A 16,262-nucleotide genomic window follows, 5' to 3' on the forward strand; every position below is an offset into this window, starting at 1 on the left:
CATAACCAAAAACCCTGGAACTAAAATCATTATCTCTATAAAAAAAAAACTAAGCCAAAATTCAAAATCTCTCTCAAATACCTGAGTATCCATTTCATAATCTGCCAATGAGCCTTACCTAGATTAGCCATGTACCTGCTAACAACAATCACTGCTTATGAAATATCTAGATAGGTACAAACCATGGCATACATAATACTGCCAACTGCACTGGAATAGGGAACACTGGCCATGAACCGTTCCTCATTGTCTGTCTGAGGAGATAGAAATGCTGAAAGTTTAAAATGTGTAGCAAGCGGTGTACTTACTGGCTTAGAATTAGACATTCCAAATTTCTCAAGAACTTTCTCTATGTACTTTTCCTGGGACAAGAACAACTTTCTAGCTTTCTTATCTCTGTGAATTTCCATCTCCAAAATCTTCTTTGCAACACCTTAGTCTTTCATTTCAAACTCATTACTGAGTTGGGTTTTCAACAAATTAACATTAGATATGTCTTTAGAAGAAATAAGCATATAATCAACATATAGTAACAAATGAATGAAAGACTCATCAGATAACTGTCTATAATAAACACAATTATCATATAGCTACTCCTCAAATAACCATGAACAATCATAAAAGAGTCAAAAAGTTTATACCATTGCCTTGGAGACTGGTTCAAACCATACAATGATTTCTTCATTCTGCACACATGATCTTTTTATCCTTCAACCATGAACCCCTCTGGTTGATGCATGTAAATGGTCTCTTCAAGCTCACCATGAAAAAATGTTGTTTTAACATCAAGTTGTTGTAGCTCTAGGTCATACAATGTCACCATAGTAAGTAACACCCTGATTGAATTGTGTTTCACAACTAGAGAGAGAACTTCATTAAAGTCGATGTCTTCTCTTTGATTGTTGCCCTTTGTAACTAAGTGTGTCTTGTACCTTGCATCTACAACACATTGGATTCCTTTTTTTCTTGAAGACTCATTTGCAACCAACAATTTTCATCTTCTTAGGCAATTTAATCAAATCTCAGGTTTGATTTTTGTGAAAAGACTCAATCTCCTCAGTCATCGATGTGCACCACTGTGTAAATTCCTTACTCTTGACAGCTTCTTAATAACTGGAAAACTCCTGACCAACAACAATATCATCTATCATACTAAGTGCATACATCACCATATATATATGAGCCTATCTGTAAGGTGGCTTGATCTATCTCCTCTATCTACCAGTAGTTATACTGTAATCTTGCTCACCATGTGAGCTATTATTAGAATCAAAATCATTCTCTTCGACAGTAGCATGATCTTTAGTGCCGCCTGACACCCCTTGTGAAGCCTTAACCTGCAACTCCACCTTCTTGCCATTACCCTGCTCTTCACCTGTAGGTACAGTAAACTCCTTTCTCGGATTAAGCATGGATTGTTCATCAAATACAATATCCCTTCTAATTACAAACCTGGGTGATTTATGATCAATACACTACAACTTCAATCCTTTCACCCCACTAGCATATCCAATGAATATGACATTCTTTGCCCTTGGCTCAAGTTTTCCCTCATTAACATGAAAATATGTTGGACAAGAAAAAAATTTTAAATTTGAGTAATCAGCAGGAGTACCAGACTATACCTCATTTGCAGTTCTCAAACCAATAGATATGACTTGAGAGTGCTTAACCAAATAGCAAGCTGTGTTGACTACTTCATTCCATAAATCCTTAGACAACTCGGCATTCAGAAGCATACTGCAGGCTTTCTCCAAGAGAGTCATATTTATCCGTTCAGCTACCCCATTTTGCTGTGGAGTATTTCTAACTATGTGATGCCTAACAATACCTTCATCTTTGCAGAATTCATCAAACTCACCTCAGCAAAATTTCATACCATTGTCAGTTCGAAGTCGCTTTAACTTCTTGCCTATCTGATTTTCAATTAAAACCATAAAGTTAGCAAATACATCGCTCTTTTGTTTCAGAAAATAAACCTAAACATTTCTAGAATAATCATCAATAAATGTAAGCAAATATTGAGCTCCACATTTTGATGGAACAGAAGATGAACCCCAAAAATTAGAATGAATATAGTCTACAATATTTTTAGTTCTGTGAATCCCTGTAGTAAACTGAACCCTACACTGTTTTTCAAATACACAATGTTCACAAAATTCAAGTTTCCCTATCTTCTGATCACACAACAAACCCTGCTTACTTAGAATAGACATCGTTTTTTCATATAACCCAAACGCATATGCCACAACTAGGTGATATCTGAGTCTGGATCATCTAAAACAGACACTGCAGTTGCACCTATCATTGTACTGCCTTGAAGGAAGTACATATCATCTGTCTTATCTCCTCTTATTACAATCATGGAGCCCTTACTGACTCTAATAGATCCACATTTGCTGGTGTACCGAAAGCCCAAAAAATCATAAGTGCCTAAGAAAATAAGATTTTTCTTCAAATGTGGGATGTGTTGGACATTAGATAATGTCCTGACAATCCCATCAAACATCTTAATCTTAACTGAACCAATCTCAGCAATTTTACAAGCCATATCATTCTCCATCAGAAAGGAGCCGAGCCACTTTTGACTGGCTCATAATTAGTGAACGAGTTCCTTCCGGGACACATGTGAAAAGTATAAGCTGAGTTCATGACCCACTTGTCACCAAAGCGACTATTGGAGTCGCTAATTGTTAAGACTATATCTGAGTCGTTAGATTTTTCATCAGCAACACTAACGACATTAGAGGAACTAGTGCCTTCTTCTTTGTTTTTCAATTTAGAACATTCATTTTTGTAATGACCAAATTTATGATAGTAATGACATTTAACATTTTTCTTATTAAACTTCAACTGTGAACTACCCTTGGATTTACACCTATTCTTCTCTAAACCCCCCTCACTAGATTTACCCCTGCTAGAGGGACCCTTAACAAAAAAACCACTAGCTTGGTTATCCGTGCCCTTCACATTCAATTTATTTCTCAATTTTTCAAAATTCAAAGAATATTTCACATCTGCCAAGGAAATAGTGTATCTATCATACAACATGAAATTCACAAAATTATCAAACGACATGGGCAACGAACACAAAACATTTAAGACTTGATCCTGTTCTTCAAACTTAATGTCAATATTCCTCATATCTATAATAATTTTATTAAATTCATGTAAGTGCTCAGAGATAGGTGTAGCTTCCTTCATTTTGAGCGTGTATAATCGTTGATTCATATACAAACGGTTGGTGAGAGATTTCTTCATATACAGACTCTTAAGTTTAGTCCAAAGACCAGCAGCGGCCTTCTCATCAACAACCTCTCTCAAAACTCCATCTAATAATGACAACAGAATAGCATTGTGTGCCTTCTCTTCTTCTTCTCTTGACAGTGCAAGAGAATCATCAGTCACTTCCCATCTAATACCTTATACAACCCTTATTGTCGCAGCAAAGTCTTCATCTTGACGAGCCACAAACTGAAGCTATTATGACCGTCAAGTTTCTCCATTTTAAACTTTACCATAGCCATCTCTCAAAATCTCGTACAAAGCCTAGCGCTCTGGTACCAGATTGTTGGGATGAACCGGTTATCAAAGGCTAATTTGAAGTATAACAGCAGAAGAAAACAAAATAAATAAGGACAAACAATCACACACAGAAACCAAGCTTTAAGTGGTTCAGCTCAATGTGAGCCTACATCCACTGGCGGGGTTTGTCTCAATGAATTCACTATCAATAAAGGTGGAGTACAAGAGATCAATCATAAAGCCCTCAATCTCAAAGCCCCAATACATCCAATAAACTTTTAGATTCTCACAGAAGGACCACTCTCTCTCTACTGTATGAATACGGCTGCCTCAAAATGCAAAAACTACAAAGTCAATTAAAACAATTTGTATTTATACTGAAACGGTGCAGAGCCCTCAAAGGGAACATTCGCTTGAGCGATGAGCTGAGCGGTGGTCAAGCGAACATTAGGGCTAGCATACCACTCGAGCTGACTCTCGAGCGAACTCACTTGTTTCCATCCCGCTCGAGCTGAGTGTTGAGCGAAAGTCAAGCGAACTCATGCGTTGTGTCTAGATCGGGCTAACTGTTGAGCAACTGATGAGCGAACTCTCAAGTTGAAGCTCAGCTCGAGCAGCAGAGACACCTCTCGAGTGAACAATCTATAAAGGTACTTTATCAACAAGATTCAAGCCACCTCTCAACAGTAAAGGTCTCTATTTGCAACGATTTCAATTTGTTGCAAATAGAATATATCGCTCTCTAGAATCCCGTAGGTTAAACTTCTGACCATTTATATCCATTGATCCCCTAATTGCTACTTTCCCAACTATTCATGATAGTTGCATGACTCTATTTGCAACGCCTACCAATCGTTGGGAATGATTATAAATTGCAACCCAAGCTTCCAACAAATAGATGCTCAATGCAAGGAAATTGAAAATGTTGTTGGGAATGTTCATTTAAATCGTCATGAAATTGTTGCAAATATACATTCTTCAACCAAAATAAATCTAACCGCCAATAATCCTTCCAATCATTCCAACTACAATAGCTTCCACTTGTTGGAATTTTTGAGATTTTCCACTTGTTGGAATTTTTGAGATTTTCATTTGCCAGCAATTAAGTTGTTCATTAATGCATATTTATTGCCACTCATTATATATATATATATATATATATATATATTCATTGTACATTTGCACATAGCATAAAATTAGTTAAGGGTTTCATATCTCTGAATCTATTTTAGTCCTTTCCAATTTTAGATTTTATATTTTCATGGAAACAGAAATTATATAATGCTAGGTTTGACACAAACCAATTGGATTTATAGTTCTGTTATCATATATCCAATTTCTCATAGTCCAATTATACTCCAAAATGTAACTACAACTTTAGATGGAAAAAATTAAATAGTTACACCAATTTGCATATTATAGCATGACATGCCGCATTACAAATTTACCTTCAAATCATGATACTATATATATATATAATATATATACACACACACACACACACACACACACACACACACATATGTATAACTTACATTAACATGTCTTCCATTCATATTTATATAGTGTACATAAATACCTTACATTTCATTTCCACTCATTGTACTAGGAAATATTAAACCAGCTAGCTTGAATTCTATCATGGTAGAAAATAACCTGCAATTCATGTTTTTTCATGCATGGATGTGAATCACACAAACTATACACTATATAATGGCAGTTGCTTGATAATATGCTTAGGTGATACGCTTTACAATATATCTTCAGTACTCATTCTCTACTCATGTCAGATTGGAACGTCAACACCTTCCCCTAACAACAGTATGCAAAACATGCTTAAAAATCTCTCAAAAGGGTCTGAACAACAACAAATGGTCATGTAATTAACCAACCTGCATACATATACACTTACATGCATGCCATACAAATACATGATGTACTGCTTCCCGATTCAAATATCAATAGTACTACAAAATTAATGTTAGTAATATAATTTTAGGAAAAAAGAAATTTACTACTACTGATCACAGAATATGTTTAGAAATTAAAGATCCAACTCGTTGAGGTTGAAAGGGTCTGAACTCCAGGAGACAAGAAGTTAATTCCAAAGGTCGTTCGAGCTAATCCATACTTTTCTTACCTACCAGCAGCACTAAACCACAACTTCACGTAACCTTTTGCTAATTTCCTCTTCAATTTACTAATACCAAATGCCACCAAAATATAAATCAGTAAAACTAAATACAATCGTATTATAAGAAACAAAGGCAAATTAAAGAGAAGGAATGTGGCCATCTGCCGGAAGCTTGATCATCGAGAATTATAAGCTAATCTCTCATGGTCAAAACCAAGACACCCAAAACTTCAAAGAACTGGGAAAAAAGAAAGAAAGAGAAAAACCCAGAAAAGAAAGAGAAAATCTCCAGACTCAGAGGACAATAAACATATATAACAAGATACATAAATCAGTCCCTCCAGCAAAAGATCAGAAGATATATATAGTGATCAGAGACCTAAGCTGCTTATTGATCTAATAACGATGAAGTCCTTCTTCTGCTGTAGCGCCTCTGAACTAACTAATCTTCGAAACCAATCTTCTTCCAGATTGCATTCCTCACCCTCCGCAAGTCCCTCCCTTTCAAGGTCCTCCCTCTCCCTTCATGAACAGAGAAAGAAGCGCCTCGAGTCCTCGCTAAATATTCATGAGGAGGAATCATGTTAACAGCTTCATGATGTTCATCGTCAACATCAACATGATGATCTTCATCACTGTCTTTCTTTCGATGCTCTTTAAAGTCACCTTTAAGAATCTTCGACCAGTCTGGTATGTTCACCGGCAATGATGTCGATGCTGCCGGAGTGATCTTGTCTCCCATGTTGTCGTTCTTCCTGATCGTTTTCTTTGGCTGCCGAGAGATTGGCATTGCTCTTTTGGTCTCCATTAATGGTACTGTATTAACATGATTGGAATTCCAGATATCAGTTTCTTCAAACTCGACATCAGAAGCCAATAATGTTGTTGGGTTGTCACTGGTTATGATCTCCGAGGTTGGATAGATGTAATTGGGTTTTGCATGGAAGATTTTCCTTGATGCCATAGATCATGGAAACAACAATTTGAAACTGACTACTGGCAAAATGTTATGGCTTTTGGTGTATAAATGGATAAGCTCTCCCTCACTCTCTCTCTCTCTCTCTCTCAAAGTACAAAAGACTCGCTAGAAACAGCACAAAGCGGATGTCCTCGTTCGTGTTGATAGCATGAGACAAATATTTTGGCCCTCGCTTGGTCCGTGTTAGCTAGCAAACAAAGAAAAAATTATTAGACATGACTCACTTCAGAGGTTAAAAAGTAAATAGATAAAGTTTTAGTACTATTTTTTCAAAAAAAAATATATATATATATATATTGACATTTTTGTTTACATCATTATTTCAGAATACATTATTATTATTTATTATTTTATTATTATTTATTTTTATTACTATTCATTAATATTTAATATTTTATAATAATTATTTATTTTATTTTTTTATTATTATTCATAAAATATCTAAAAATACATCACTATTTAAACGCAACTAAATCGTGAGAACTAGGAAACAAACAACCCGAGAAATCATCGTAAACATGAAACCATGCTTCCATCATGGTGGGCCTTTTATGAAAGTTAAACTCGCATGAAAATTACTAGAGAATAATATTGACGCATTAATTATTCTATATTTTATAAATTAGATTTTATTTAATACCATATATATTAAAATGATTATAAGTCTTAAATTATGAGAGTGGAAACAAGAACTAGAAAAATTATTAATAGAAGCAACAATTTGGCAAATGCTGCATATGGATCCAAATGCTCAAACTAGCTTCGTGGATGCGTGACTGAATCAGATATGATCTCTAATTAAACCAGTGCTATCTCGGGGTCAAGTTCTGGGGCCCAGGGGCCATCACCCTCTGATTATACATATGGCTACTGCGTTTCACTTATTCAATGTAAGATTGGACTAATGTTACGTAAAATGGTAGAGTTTATAAATATCGTAGAATCAATTTAAAAAAAAATAAAATATATTATTAAAAAATTAATATATTTTTATGTAAATCTTATATTTATTAATTTCTTTTAAATGATTATGCGATATTTATACACTCACAATTATAAGTATCATTTGTTATAAGATAATGATAGACTTATAACTTTTTTATTATTATTTTTTTAATTTAATTATTTTTTTTTTGTTATTTGATTTGTATTAAAAATCTCAAGACATAATCTTCTTGCATAATTTAAAAAAAATAAATTCAATCAACTAACTTAATCATGTAATTTAATTAAAAATAAATTCAACTTTATAAAAATTGGTATTTTTTTACTCTTTGAGTCAAATTTTTATAAAATTGAGTTTATTTTTAATTAAATAATATAATTATATTGGTTAATTGAATTTAATTTTCTCTAAATTATGTAAGAAAGTCATGTTCGTTCTGGGATTTCTGATCCTGATTCAAATAACAAAAGAGAAAAAAAATATAACTAGTTAGTGAAACAATAATAAATGAGATGTAAGATATCATTCCCTACATTACAAACTACAAAAACATTGGTACTTCTACTAAGATCATTCACATACGAATGAAAAAACAAATTCCCAAATTTTTGCTAAAAATCATCTTTCACTAAATCTTTTTCTAAACTTTACAATCTCCTACATCACACTCTCTATTTTTTGCTATTCTATTAAAGTAATATTTTTCTATTTTTTCTTTATTATATTTTCTACTAATTTATTTGTACATCTTTAACTACTTTTTTTTTTTTGTCATTCGAAAAAAGATCGGAAGAAAACTTTTTAATTTTTTTCACATTTTTGCAATTATTTAAGTATATGTTGTACCCATATTTTCAATTTTGCATCTATAACGGTTTTTTTAAAACTATTTATCTCTCTCTAAGTGATAATATTTTTAAAATCAGTCCTTTCATAGCAATAATATTTTAAAAACAAATCATATTTTCACAAATGGTCATTTAAAAAAAAAATTTGGATCATCACATTTTTTTTCAAATTTTAACTATAACAAATATGAGCATGAGAGAAAGTACATATGATTGAAAGAAAATTTTGTTTTATTTGTTAGAAAAACATATTTATACAAAATGATTTAGAGATGAACAGTGACTCCCTAGTGTGATTTGGATAGTGAAATGCGATGAGATAGTTTTAAATAAAAATTAAAAATTAAATAAAATATTATTAAAATATTATACGGACCAGATATATATGTCTTGTATTATTATTTTACAAGCAACATTAAATCAGTTTTAAGTTGCATAAGTTTGGTATATAAATTATTTATAAGTTTATTTTTATAAAATCTCGTTATAATTAGAGTGCAGAACTTACACACACTGAGTTTGTACAAATCAATTTTCTTTTTTCTTTTTTTCCACACTTATGAATCTTATTGTGCGCATAGGAGGAAAATAAATAACGAGGAACAACAAATTAATTATAATAAAAATTACAAAGTGTTGCGCACTTCTTTAAAAAAAATAATAAATATGAAATTTATATTAAAAAATTAATTTTTTAATAGTAAACTTCACTCATTTTCAGAATAAGTGTATAACGCTTGCATAATCCATAATTGTACCTAACATTAACATTACTCGAATGATATCATTCACTACGTGTATTACATGCAAACATTCGCATGTTTCCATATTTTTTGGCCGCTTAAGGACATCGTTAATGGATTACAAATAATACAATCTTCTAGGATGACCAATTATAATAAAATGAATAGTTTGCAACAATAAGAATCTCCATTCTTGATCATAAAGAGATTTGGTCTTCACAGTTCGTACTTTTGGATTGTCCAAGAAGACAGTTTAATAAAATATATATATATATATATATATATATGTATGTATGTATGTATGTATACATATAACAGGTCATCTTCATGCTGCATGAATATTATAATAAAAAAGTTGGCATATATATAACTAATGAGTATATTAGTATATATTGATAATGAAATATATATTTATAAGCTAATCGTAACGAAAGATCCTAATAATTTTTAAAACAAGATCATGGTTCATTAATAGGCGAATCCTTTAAACAGCAATGTGTGTGTGTGTGTGAAGGTCCAATAATGATGTTCTTAATTGAGATACTTTAATCATCCTATGATTATTTTGTGGTTCGAAAACATCAAACAAGCCATCTCCATCTTGTCGTTATAAACAAACATGCTAAATTAAGGGCATTTTCCCCTCAAGGCCCAATTAAGCCCGGTCCGGAGCAGAAAGTCATTAACTCAACCCAATAGGAGGCTCCTCTGTACATGACTTGTAGGAGGGACAGTGCTGCAGAGGATGGGACTCGTCGATCTGAGGACCCCTTGGGTAGTGTCCAGTCCTCGAGTATCTGCCCACACAGCAAGCATTATATACGAAGAACCGTTGATCTACTGACAGAGAAGACATAAACGAACTAGAAGGGAGATGGATTGAGAGAAGGAAGTCGGATAAACATGCCGCATTAATGGCTCACCACCCGGACAACACACCACATTAAATGTTGTCGTTGCAGAGTCCCGCTACATTAATGACGTCGTTGTAGAGTCACGCCGTACTTAAAAACTCTGATACAATAAACAGTACGGGGAACATAGACGTAATGGTAACAGGCATTGTTTGCTTCCCAGGCCTATAGTATAAATAACAGATCTCAGGTACGAGAATATCTCTCGAATTCCTAGACTTTCTTACTTATTTACTACACTCCAAGAATATTTACAAATTTTGGCATCAGAGGTTACCCGGCCCTGAGGTCGTCCTCTCAAAGCAATATTCTTTCCTACCATGTGCAGGACCCGTTTTTGAAGACCTGAGTTGTCAGAGCTTGGCCCAAAGGTATGCAAAACACAACGTTAATAATAGCGCCGTCTGTAAGATCGTAATAGATCTTGCTAATACTATGCAATCCCCTGTTTGTTCTGCATCTTCCAAGTGCTCATCATTTGAGCTTTGGCACAATAGGTTATGTCATCCTCCTATTTAAAGGATGCATTTTTAAATAAATTTGTCCCTAATTTGGTTGTATCTGACTATCCATGTACAATTTGTCCCTTGGCCAAATAGAGAAAATTGTCATTTCCTAATAATACTCATTTTTCCTAATTTTCCTTGATCTTGTTCACTTTGATGTTTGGGGATCATTCTCCATTCCCATCGTTGAAAGTTACAGATTTTTCTTAACTATTGTTGATGATTGTACATGTGCGACTTGGGTTTACCTCTTAAGTGTAAATAAGAAGTTTCAACTCTCATACTAAACTTTTCATAATGATTAAGCCACAATGGAGTAGCTTAAATACTGTTGAGATCCTTCAAACTCAAGGATCCCAGACAACTTAAATACTTCCTTGATTTGGAAGTGGCTAGATCCCCTGAAGGCATCTCCTTGTATCAAAGGAAATATGGTCTTGAAACCCTCCAAGATGTTGGTTTCTTTGGTGCTAAACCAATTTTCTTCCTTATGGAGCAGAATATGAAACTTGCCAAAGATGATGGAGAAGTACTAGAAGATCCAACAGTTATTCACATGCTCATTGGTAGGCTCTTTCTTGTATCTCACTATTACAAGGCCTGTCCTTTCTTACTCAATTCATCAACTTAGCCAATACATGGATAAGCCTAGACATCCTCATTTGACAACAGCTTACTGCATTCTACAATATGTGAAGAATACTTACCTTATGGCCTTTTGTTTCCAACTAATAATTATTTAACTATTAAAGCTTTTGTAGATTTAGATTGGGTTTCCTGCCCTAACAGTCATCGATCTATAAACACACATTGTGTTTTTCTTGGTGACTATTTAGTTTCTTGGAAATTCAAGAAACAACCAACTGTTTCTTGCTTTTCAGCTGAAACTGAATATCGTTCAATAACATCTACAATTTTTTAGACTGTTTTGCTCCTTACTCTTCTCTCTGATTTTCATACCTCATGCTCAAAGTGCTCAATTGTTTTGTAATAGTTAGGTTGCCTTGCATATTGCCGTCAACCCACTTTTTCATGAACATAGAAAACATTGAATTGGATTATCATTTCATTACTAGACAATATCCAAGTTGGAGTAATCAAGACCTTTCATCTTGCTTCACAACATTAACTTGCTAATGTTCTCACCAAAGCTCTTGGATATCAACATTTCCAACACTTAATCACCAAAATAGGAGTTCATTCCATTTACTCTCCATCTTGAGAGGGTAATCAAATGTATTCATACAAGTGTCACTTATACATATTACCCCGTGTGTCCATTTAAAATCAAAGGCCTAGTCTGTTATTAAGTTATGTGTTGAACTTCAATATAAATATCCTATACATTTACATTTCTTGACAATAAAAGAATTTTCTAGTTTTCTCATTTTCTGTTAACCTCATAATAAAATAAGGGCTCATTTAGACACATTTAATATCTCAAAATATATGTGAATAAGTGTGAAATGATTTGAATTAATATGTTTTGTTGGGTCTTGAAAAATGAGAGAGAACAAGTTGAATAAAAATATAATAAAATTTAAAAATTGTTTCAATATAATTTCTTAATATTATTTTTGTTTTGAAATTTGAAAAAATCATATTGTGTTTTGTGTTATGTTTGGAAATTTGAGAAAGTTGTAATAGTTAGATGAAAAGTTAAATATTTAAAGTTGAAAATTATTTTGTGTTTGAGTGATATTTGAAAAACAAATATTTGAAAATATTTAAAAATAACTGAGAATACTTGTGTTTTCAAACTAACCCAATTCAGCTCGAGAAACAATTGAGAATACGATGGAATTCCCAATGAAATGAGATTCCTTGATTTGGTATTATTCTCAGGAATCCCACGAGAATTAATTTTTCTTCCAAGATTTTTTTTAGTTCTTCATGAAGTATATAAGGCCTATTCATCAGCTTTTTTTTGTTTTAATTTCAACAAGTAAAATAATTGTAATATAAAATTCTTTGACCAAATAATAGCATCTATATTCTTGCAAATACGATATCTAGAAATTAGATATTTAGAAATGTGAATAGGGTTAGTACTTTCGGACTTTGGTCCGAATGGAGTATTAGTCCCCCCTCGGCGTTGACGGAGTTGTTGGGATTTGGGATACCCTACCCTGCTTAGTCAGGGTATAGGGTTTTGTAATCTCTGTCGTGGACAGAGAGGGTATTTTCTCTGAAGATTTAGGTCTTTAGAGATTTACTGTCTGGACTAGACCATGTCAGTCACGAAAGTGTACTGGGGAGTTATTAACGATTGTAATTGATTTGTTTTTCAAATCAACTTTGTAAGTCCTCTCTTAATGAATGTTGACACTTGTTTACTCAAAAAAAAAAAAGAAATGTGAATAGGAAAATATTTTGACCACAAATGAATTACACAAAGTTAAACTCATAAATTGACGTGATTTGATACGGTAAGTCAGATTATAAAGTTATTTTTATTGTAAATAGATATAATGAAATACATGAAATCACATTAGTTTGTAAATTTATTTTTATATAATCACTTCGTGTCTATAGCATTTCTAATGTGAATAAGCTCCCATTTGAAGAGTCCAAACTCTATCCTTTTGAATAAATTTAGCCAAAATTTTGAAGAGTTAGTATTCTCAACTGAATAGGAAAATGTAAATAAATTGATACAAATGGCTAATAAAACATAAAAATATACAACATTGGATTAGGCAAGTTACTGGAATAAGAACTTTGAGCTACAGTAAAACCAAGCCTTCAGTCATATTTGGCTGAGAACTGTAGCTCGACCAAAGCCTTTTCTTCCACGCTCTTCAATCTTTTTCCTCGGTTTCTTGCTTTTCCCTTAATTTCTTGTTGGTTGTTCTCTCAATTTCCCCACAATATTCCTCAGTTTAATCAAACATTTGTGGTTATTAGCATTAAATAATTATTGAAAAAATATTTTTTTAAATAATAATTTAATTAAAATATAATTATTAACATATAATCGATAGAATTATAAAATATGATAAAATAAATAAAAAATATTAAATAAATTATATTTTATTATTATATAGAAAGTAAATAGATAATTCAACAAAAAAAAAACTAGATTTAAATTAAATAAGTAAAGGGAAAACCACTTGATATTAGTAAAAAATGTGAGTTTGCCTTTAGCTATTGAGTGCACTATTTTGGATTTCGTACCGTACCGGCCGGTACGGTCATAATTTTTCGTGTCCGTATCACCTTCAATTTTAGCTTGTACCGATCTCAATTTTGGCCTGTACCGACCGATATTTCGGTCTTTGTTTATTTTTTTTTTCAAATTACAAGCTTATTTTTTAACCCTCAATTCATACTGGACTATTTATAATTTATATATATATGTATTTATATATAATTTATTTATATATAGACTATTATTTTAGAATATAATTTTTATATATTTATATATATAATTTATTTATATATCGACTATCCCGAAACGTTATTTCGAAATGATATCAGTATTGAAATATTTCGTTCTAATATCTTGACTAATACAACATCCAGTACGGTATCCAAAACATTGATTGAGTGCTCTAAAAAGGTCTGAGGCTTCGTTTGGATGCTGAAAGCAGATCAGATTAGTTCCTTTTTAAACTTCGTCTGCCATCCAAATGTACTTTTGAGCCGAGTTTCAAACCGTAACTCATTTCTACACTGTAGATGAAAGTGACATTTTCCTACTTTGCAGAGATTCCTGACTCGTCTGCCCATTTGAATTTTTTTTTTTTTCATTCCGTTACAACTCCTCTACTGTCTCTCCCTCTCTCTTTCCCGTCCTTCTTCCCCAACAATCCCAAAACTACCGTTTCATTCAAAATCCAACGGATAAAAAAAAAATTAAAGAAAAAGTAATATAAAAAATAACAATAATCAAAGAATACGGACACTATTCACAATTCAAAAAAAAAAACCGTATGGCAATTTTCGATGGCCTGCATGGTCAAGGCTGGCGGCATTGGCTACAGTGCCAATGGAGCCAAATTAAAAATTGGAGTTTCTTGGCGCCAGATACGTGCAGTATTCCGTTTTTACTATAACATAAACAGTATAAAATATTGGTGGGTCCCATTTATTTTACAACTTTTCATAAAAATATATCTAAAATCATCTTAACATCCAAACATATTTTAAACTAACTTTAAGTGGACTCCACTAAACTCATTCAATAATCTCAACTCATTACTATTTATAAAAAACTCAACTCATTTCAAGTCTTCTCAACATCCAAATGCAACCTGAAAGTGAAGCCATGGACCGGACATTTTGGGGTATTCAAACAACCGTGACTTTTCAAGTATTTTAGGGCTCCACAACTAAGATTTATTAATGGGCTTTGAGTTCACATATCCGACTTGACCCAGTACATTTAACGGGCCATAAACCCAACGAGCGAGAATTATTAATATTTCTAGGGAGAATTCTGTCAATTCATACACCCCATTCGCAAAACCCTAGGATATAGAAGAGCTTAAAGCCAACACCGTAGCTCTTCGAGCCACTCTCCCATAGCACCAACCATAGTCGCCTTCTTCAGATAAACCCTTGCAAAGCCAACCCCACTGCGTCGCAAAGAATGCCTCCGAAGTTCGACCCCTCCCAGGTTGTGGACGTTTACGTCCGAGTCACCGGGGGCGAGGTGGGCGCGGCGAGTTCACTCGCCCCGAAGATCGGACCGCTCGGTCTCTCCCCGAAGAAGATCGGAGAGGACATAGCTAAGGAGACGGCTAAGGACTGGAAGGGCCTCCGTGTGACGGTCAAGCTCACTGTCCAGAATCGTCAGGCCAAGGTCTCGGTTGTTCCATCTGCTGCCGCTCTCGTCATCAAGGCCCTGAAGGAGCCCGAGCGCGACCGCAAGAAGACCAAGAACATTAAGCATAATGGCAACATCTCCCTCGACGACGTCATCGAGATCGCCAAGGTCATGCGGCACCGATCTATGGCCAAGGATCTTAGTGGCACCGTCAAGGAGATTCTAGGCACCTGTGTCTCGGTTGGATGTACGGTCGACGGCAAGGACCCCAAGGATCTGCAGCAGGAGATCACCGACGGTGACGTCGAGATACCCCTAGATTGATAAATATTGTGAGGGTTAATTTTATTAATCAGTTTTGGATTTTGAAGTTAATTCTTATCGGTTTTGTTTCTTTAATCACGTCTCCGAATACTAGGGTTTACTTCTGGAGCTTGAGTGATTTCCATGAACTGCTGTGGATGCTTTATTTGAATGAAATGTTGGAGTTTTTACATTTCTAATAGGCATCATTGAGCTGACATTGCAGTCATTAGATTCACGCATTCCCTGTTTTAAGTGGGCATTAGTCTGAGTCCTGCGTCACATGAGGCCTTTCGATCGTATATTTGCATTTATGGCAACATGGTATTATGACATAATTATGGAAAGTGGCTGAGGCACGGACAAATACACCAAAGGCTGGTTTTGGATTAACTGTAGACTCAAATATCATAGTTCGAGTCTGCACTAGGTTATCCTGGATTAACTGACATTCCGTTATGGAATTATTATTAAGGTCTCAGAATACTTACTATGATGGTGGGTCATTAATAATGAGTGCTTAAGTGAATAGTTTTTATGTCATTGTTAAGTAATTCATACTTTTGGACTACCTAATAATTTTTCTTTGTTAT

At 33.8% G+C, this 16,262-nt stretch overlaps 2 protein-coding genes across 2 annotated transcripts; one reads left to right on the top strand and one right to left on the bottom strand.

Moving 5' to 3' along the window:
* Positions 1 to 5,966: 5,966 nt before the first annotated feature.
* On the bottom strand, positions 5,967 to 6,689 carry LOC108982585. The gene has a single exon (XM_018953998.2). It carries the CDS (start codon positions 6,621 to 6,623, stop codon positions 6,102 to 6,104), a length of 522 nt encoding a protein of 173 aa, XP_018809543.2. The 5' UTR covers positions 6,624 to 6,689; the 3' UTR covers positions 5,967 to 6,101.
* Positions 6,690 to 15,052: 8,363 nt separating this feature from the next.
* Positions 15,053 to 15,869, top strand: LOC108985811 (60S ribosomal protein L12). The gene has a single exon (XM_018958245.2). The coding sequence runs from the start codon at positions 15,190 to 15,192 to the stop codon at positions 15,688 to 15,690; it is 501 nt and encodes a 166-aa protein (XP_018813790.2). The 5' UTR covers positions 15,053 to 15,189; the 3' UTR covers positions 15,691 to 15,869.
* Positions 15,870 to 16,262: the final 393 nt, after the last annotated feature.

This window comes from Juglans regia, chromosome 3 (assembly GCF_001411555.2).
Source record: "Juglans regia cultivar Chandler chromosome 3, Walnut 2.0, whole genome shotgun sequence".
Taxonomy (NCBI): domain Eukaryota; kingdom Viridiplantae; phylum Streptophyta; class Magnoliopsida; order Fagales; family Juglandaceae; genus Juglans; species Juglans regia.

What these genes read in the sequence shown, in the direction of transcription:
- LOC108982585 (XM_018953998.2), bottom strand. Translation starts at nt 6,623, where the DNA reads ATGGCATCAAGGAAAATCTTCCATGCAAAACCCAATTACATCTATCCA.
- LOC108985811 (XM_018958245.2), top strand. Translation starts at nt 15,190, where the DNA reads ATGCCTCCGAAGTTCGACCCCTCCCAGGTTGTGGACGTTTACGTCCGA.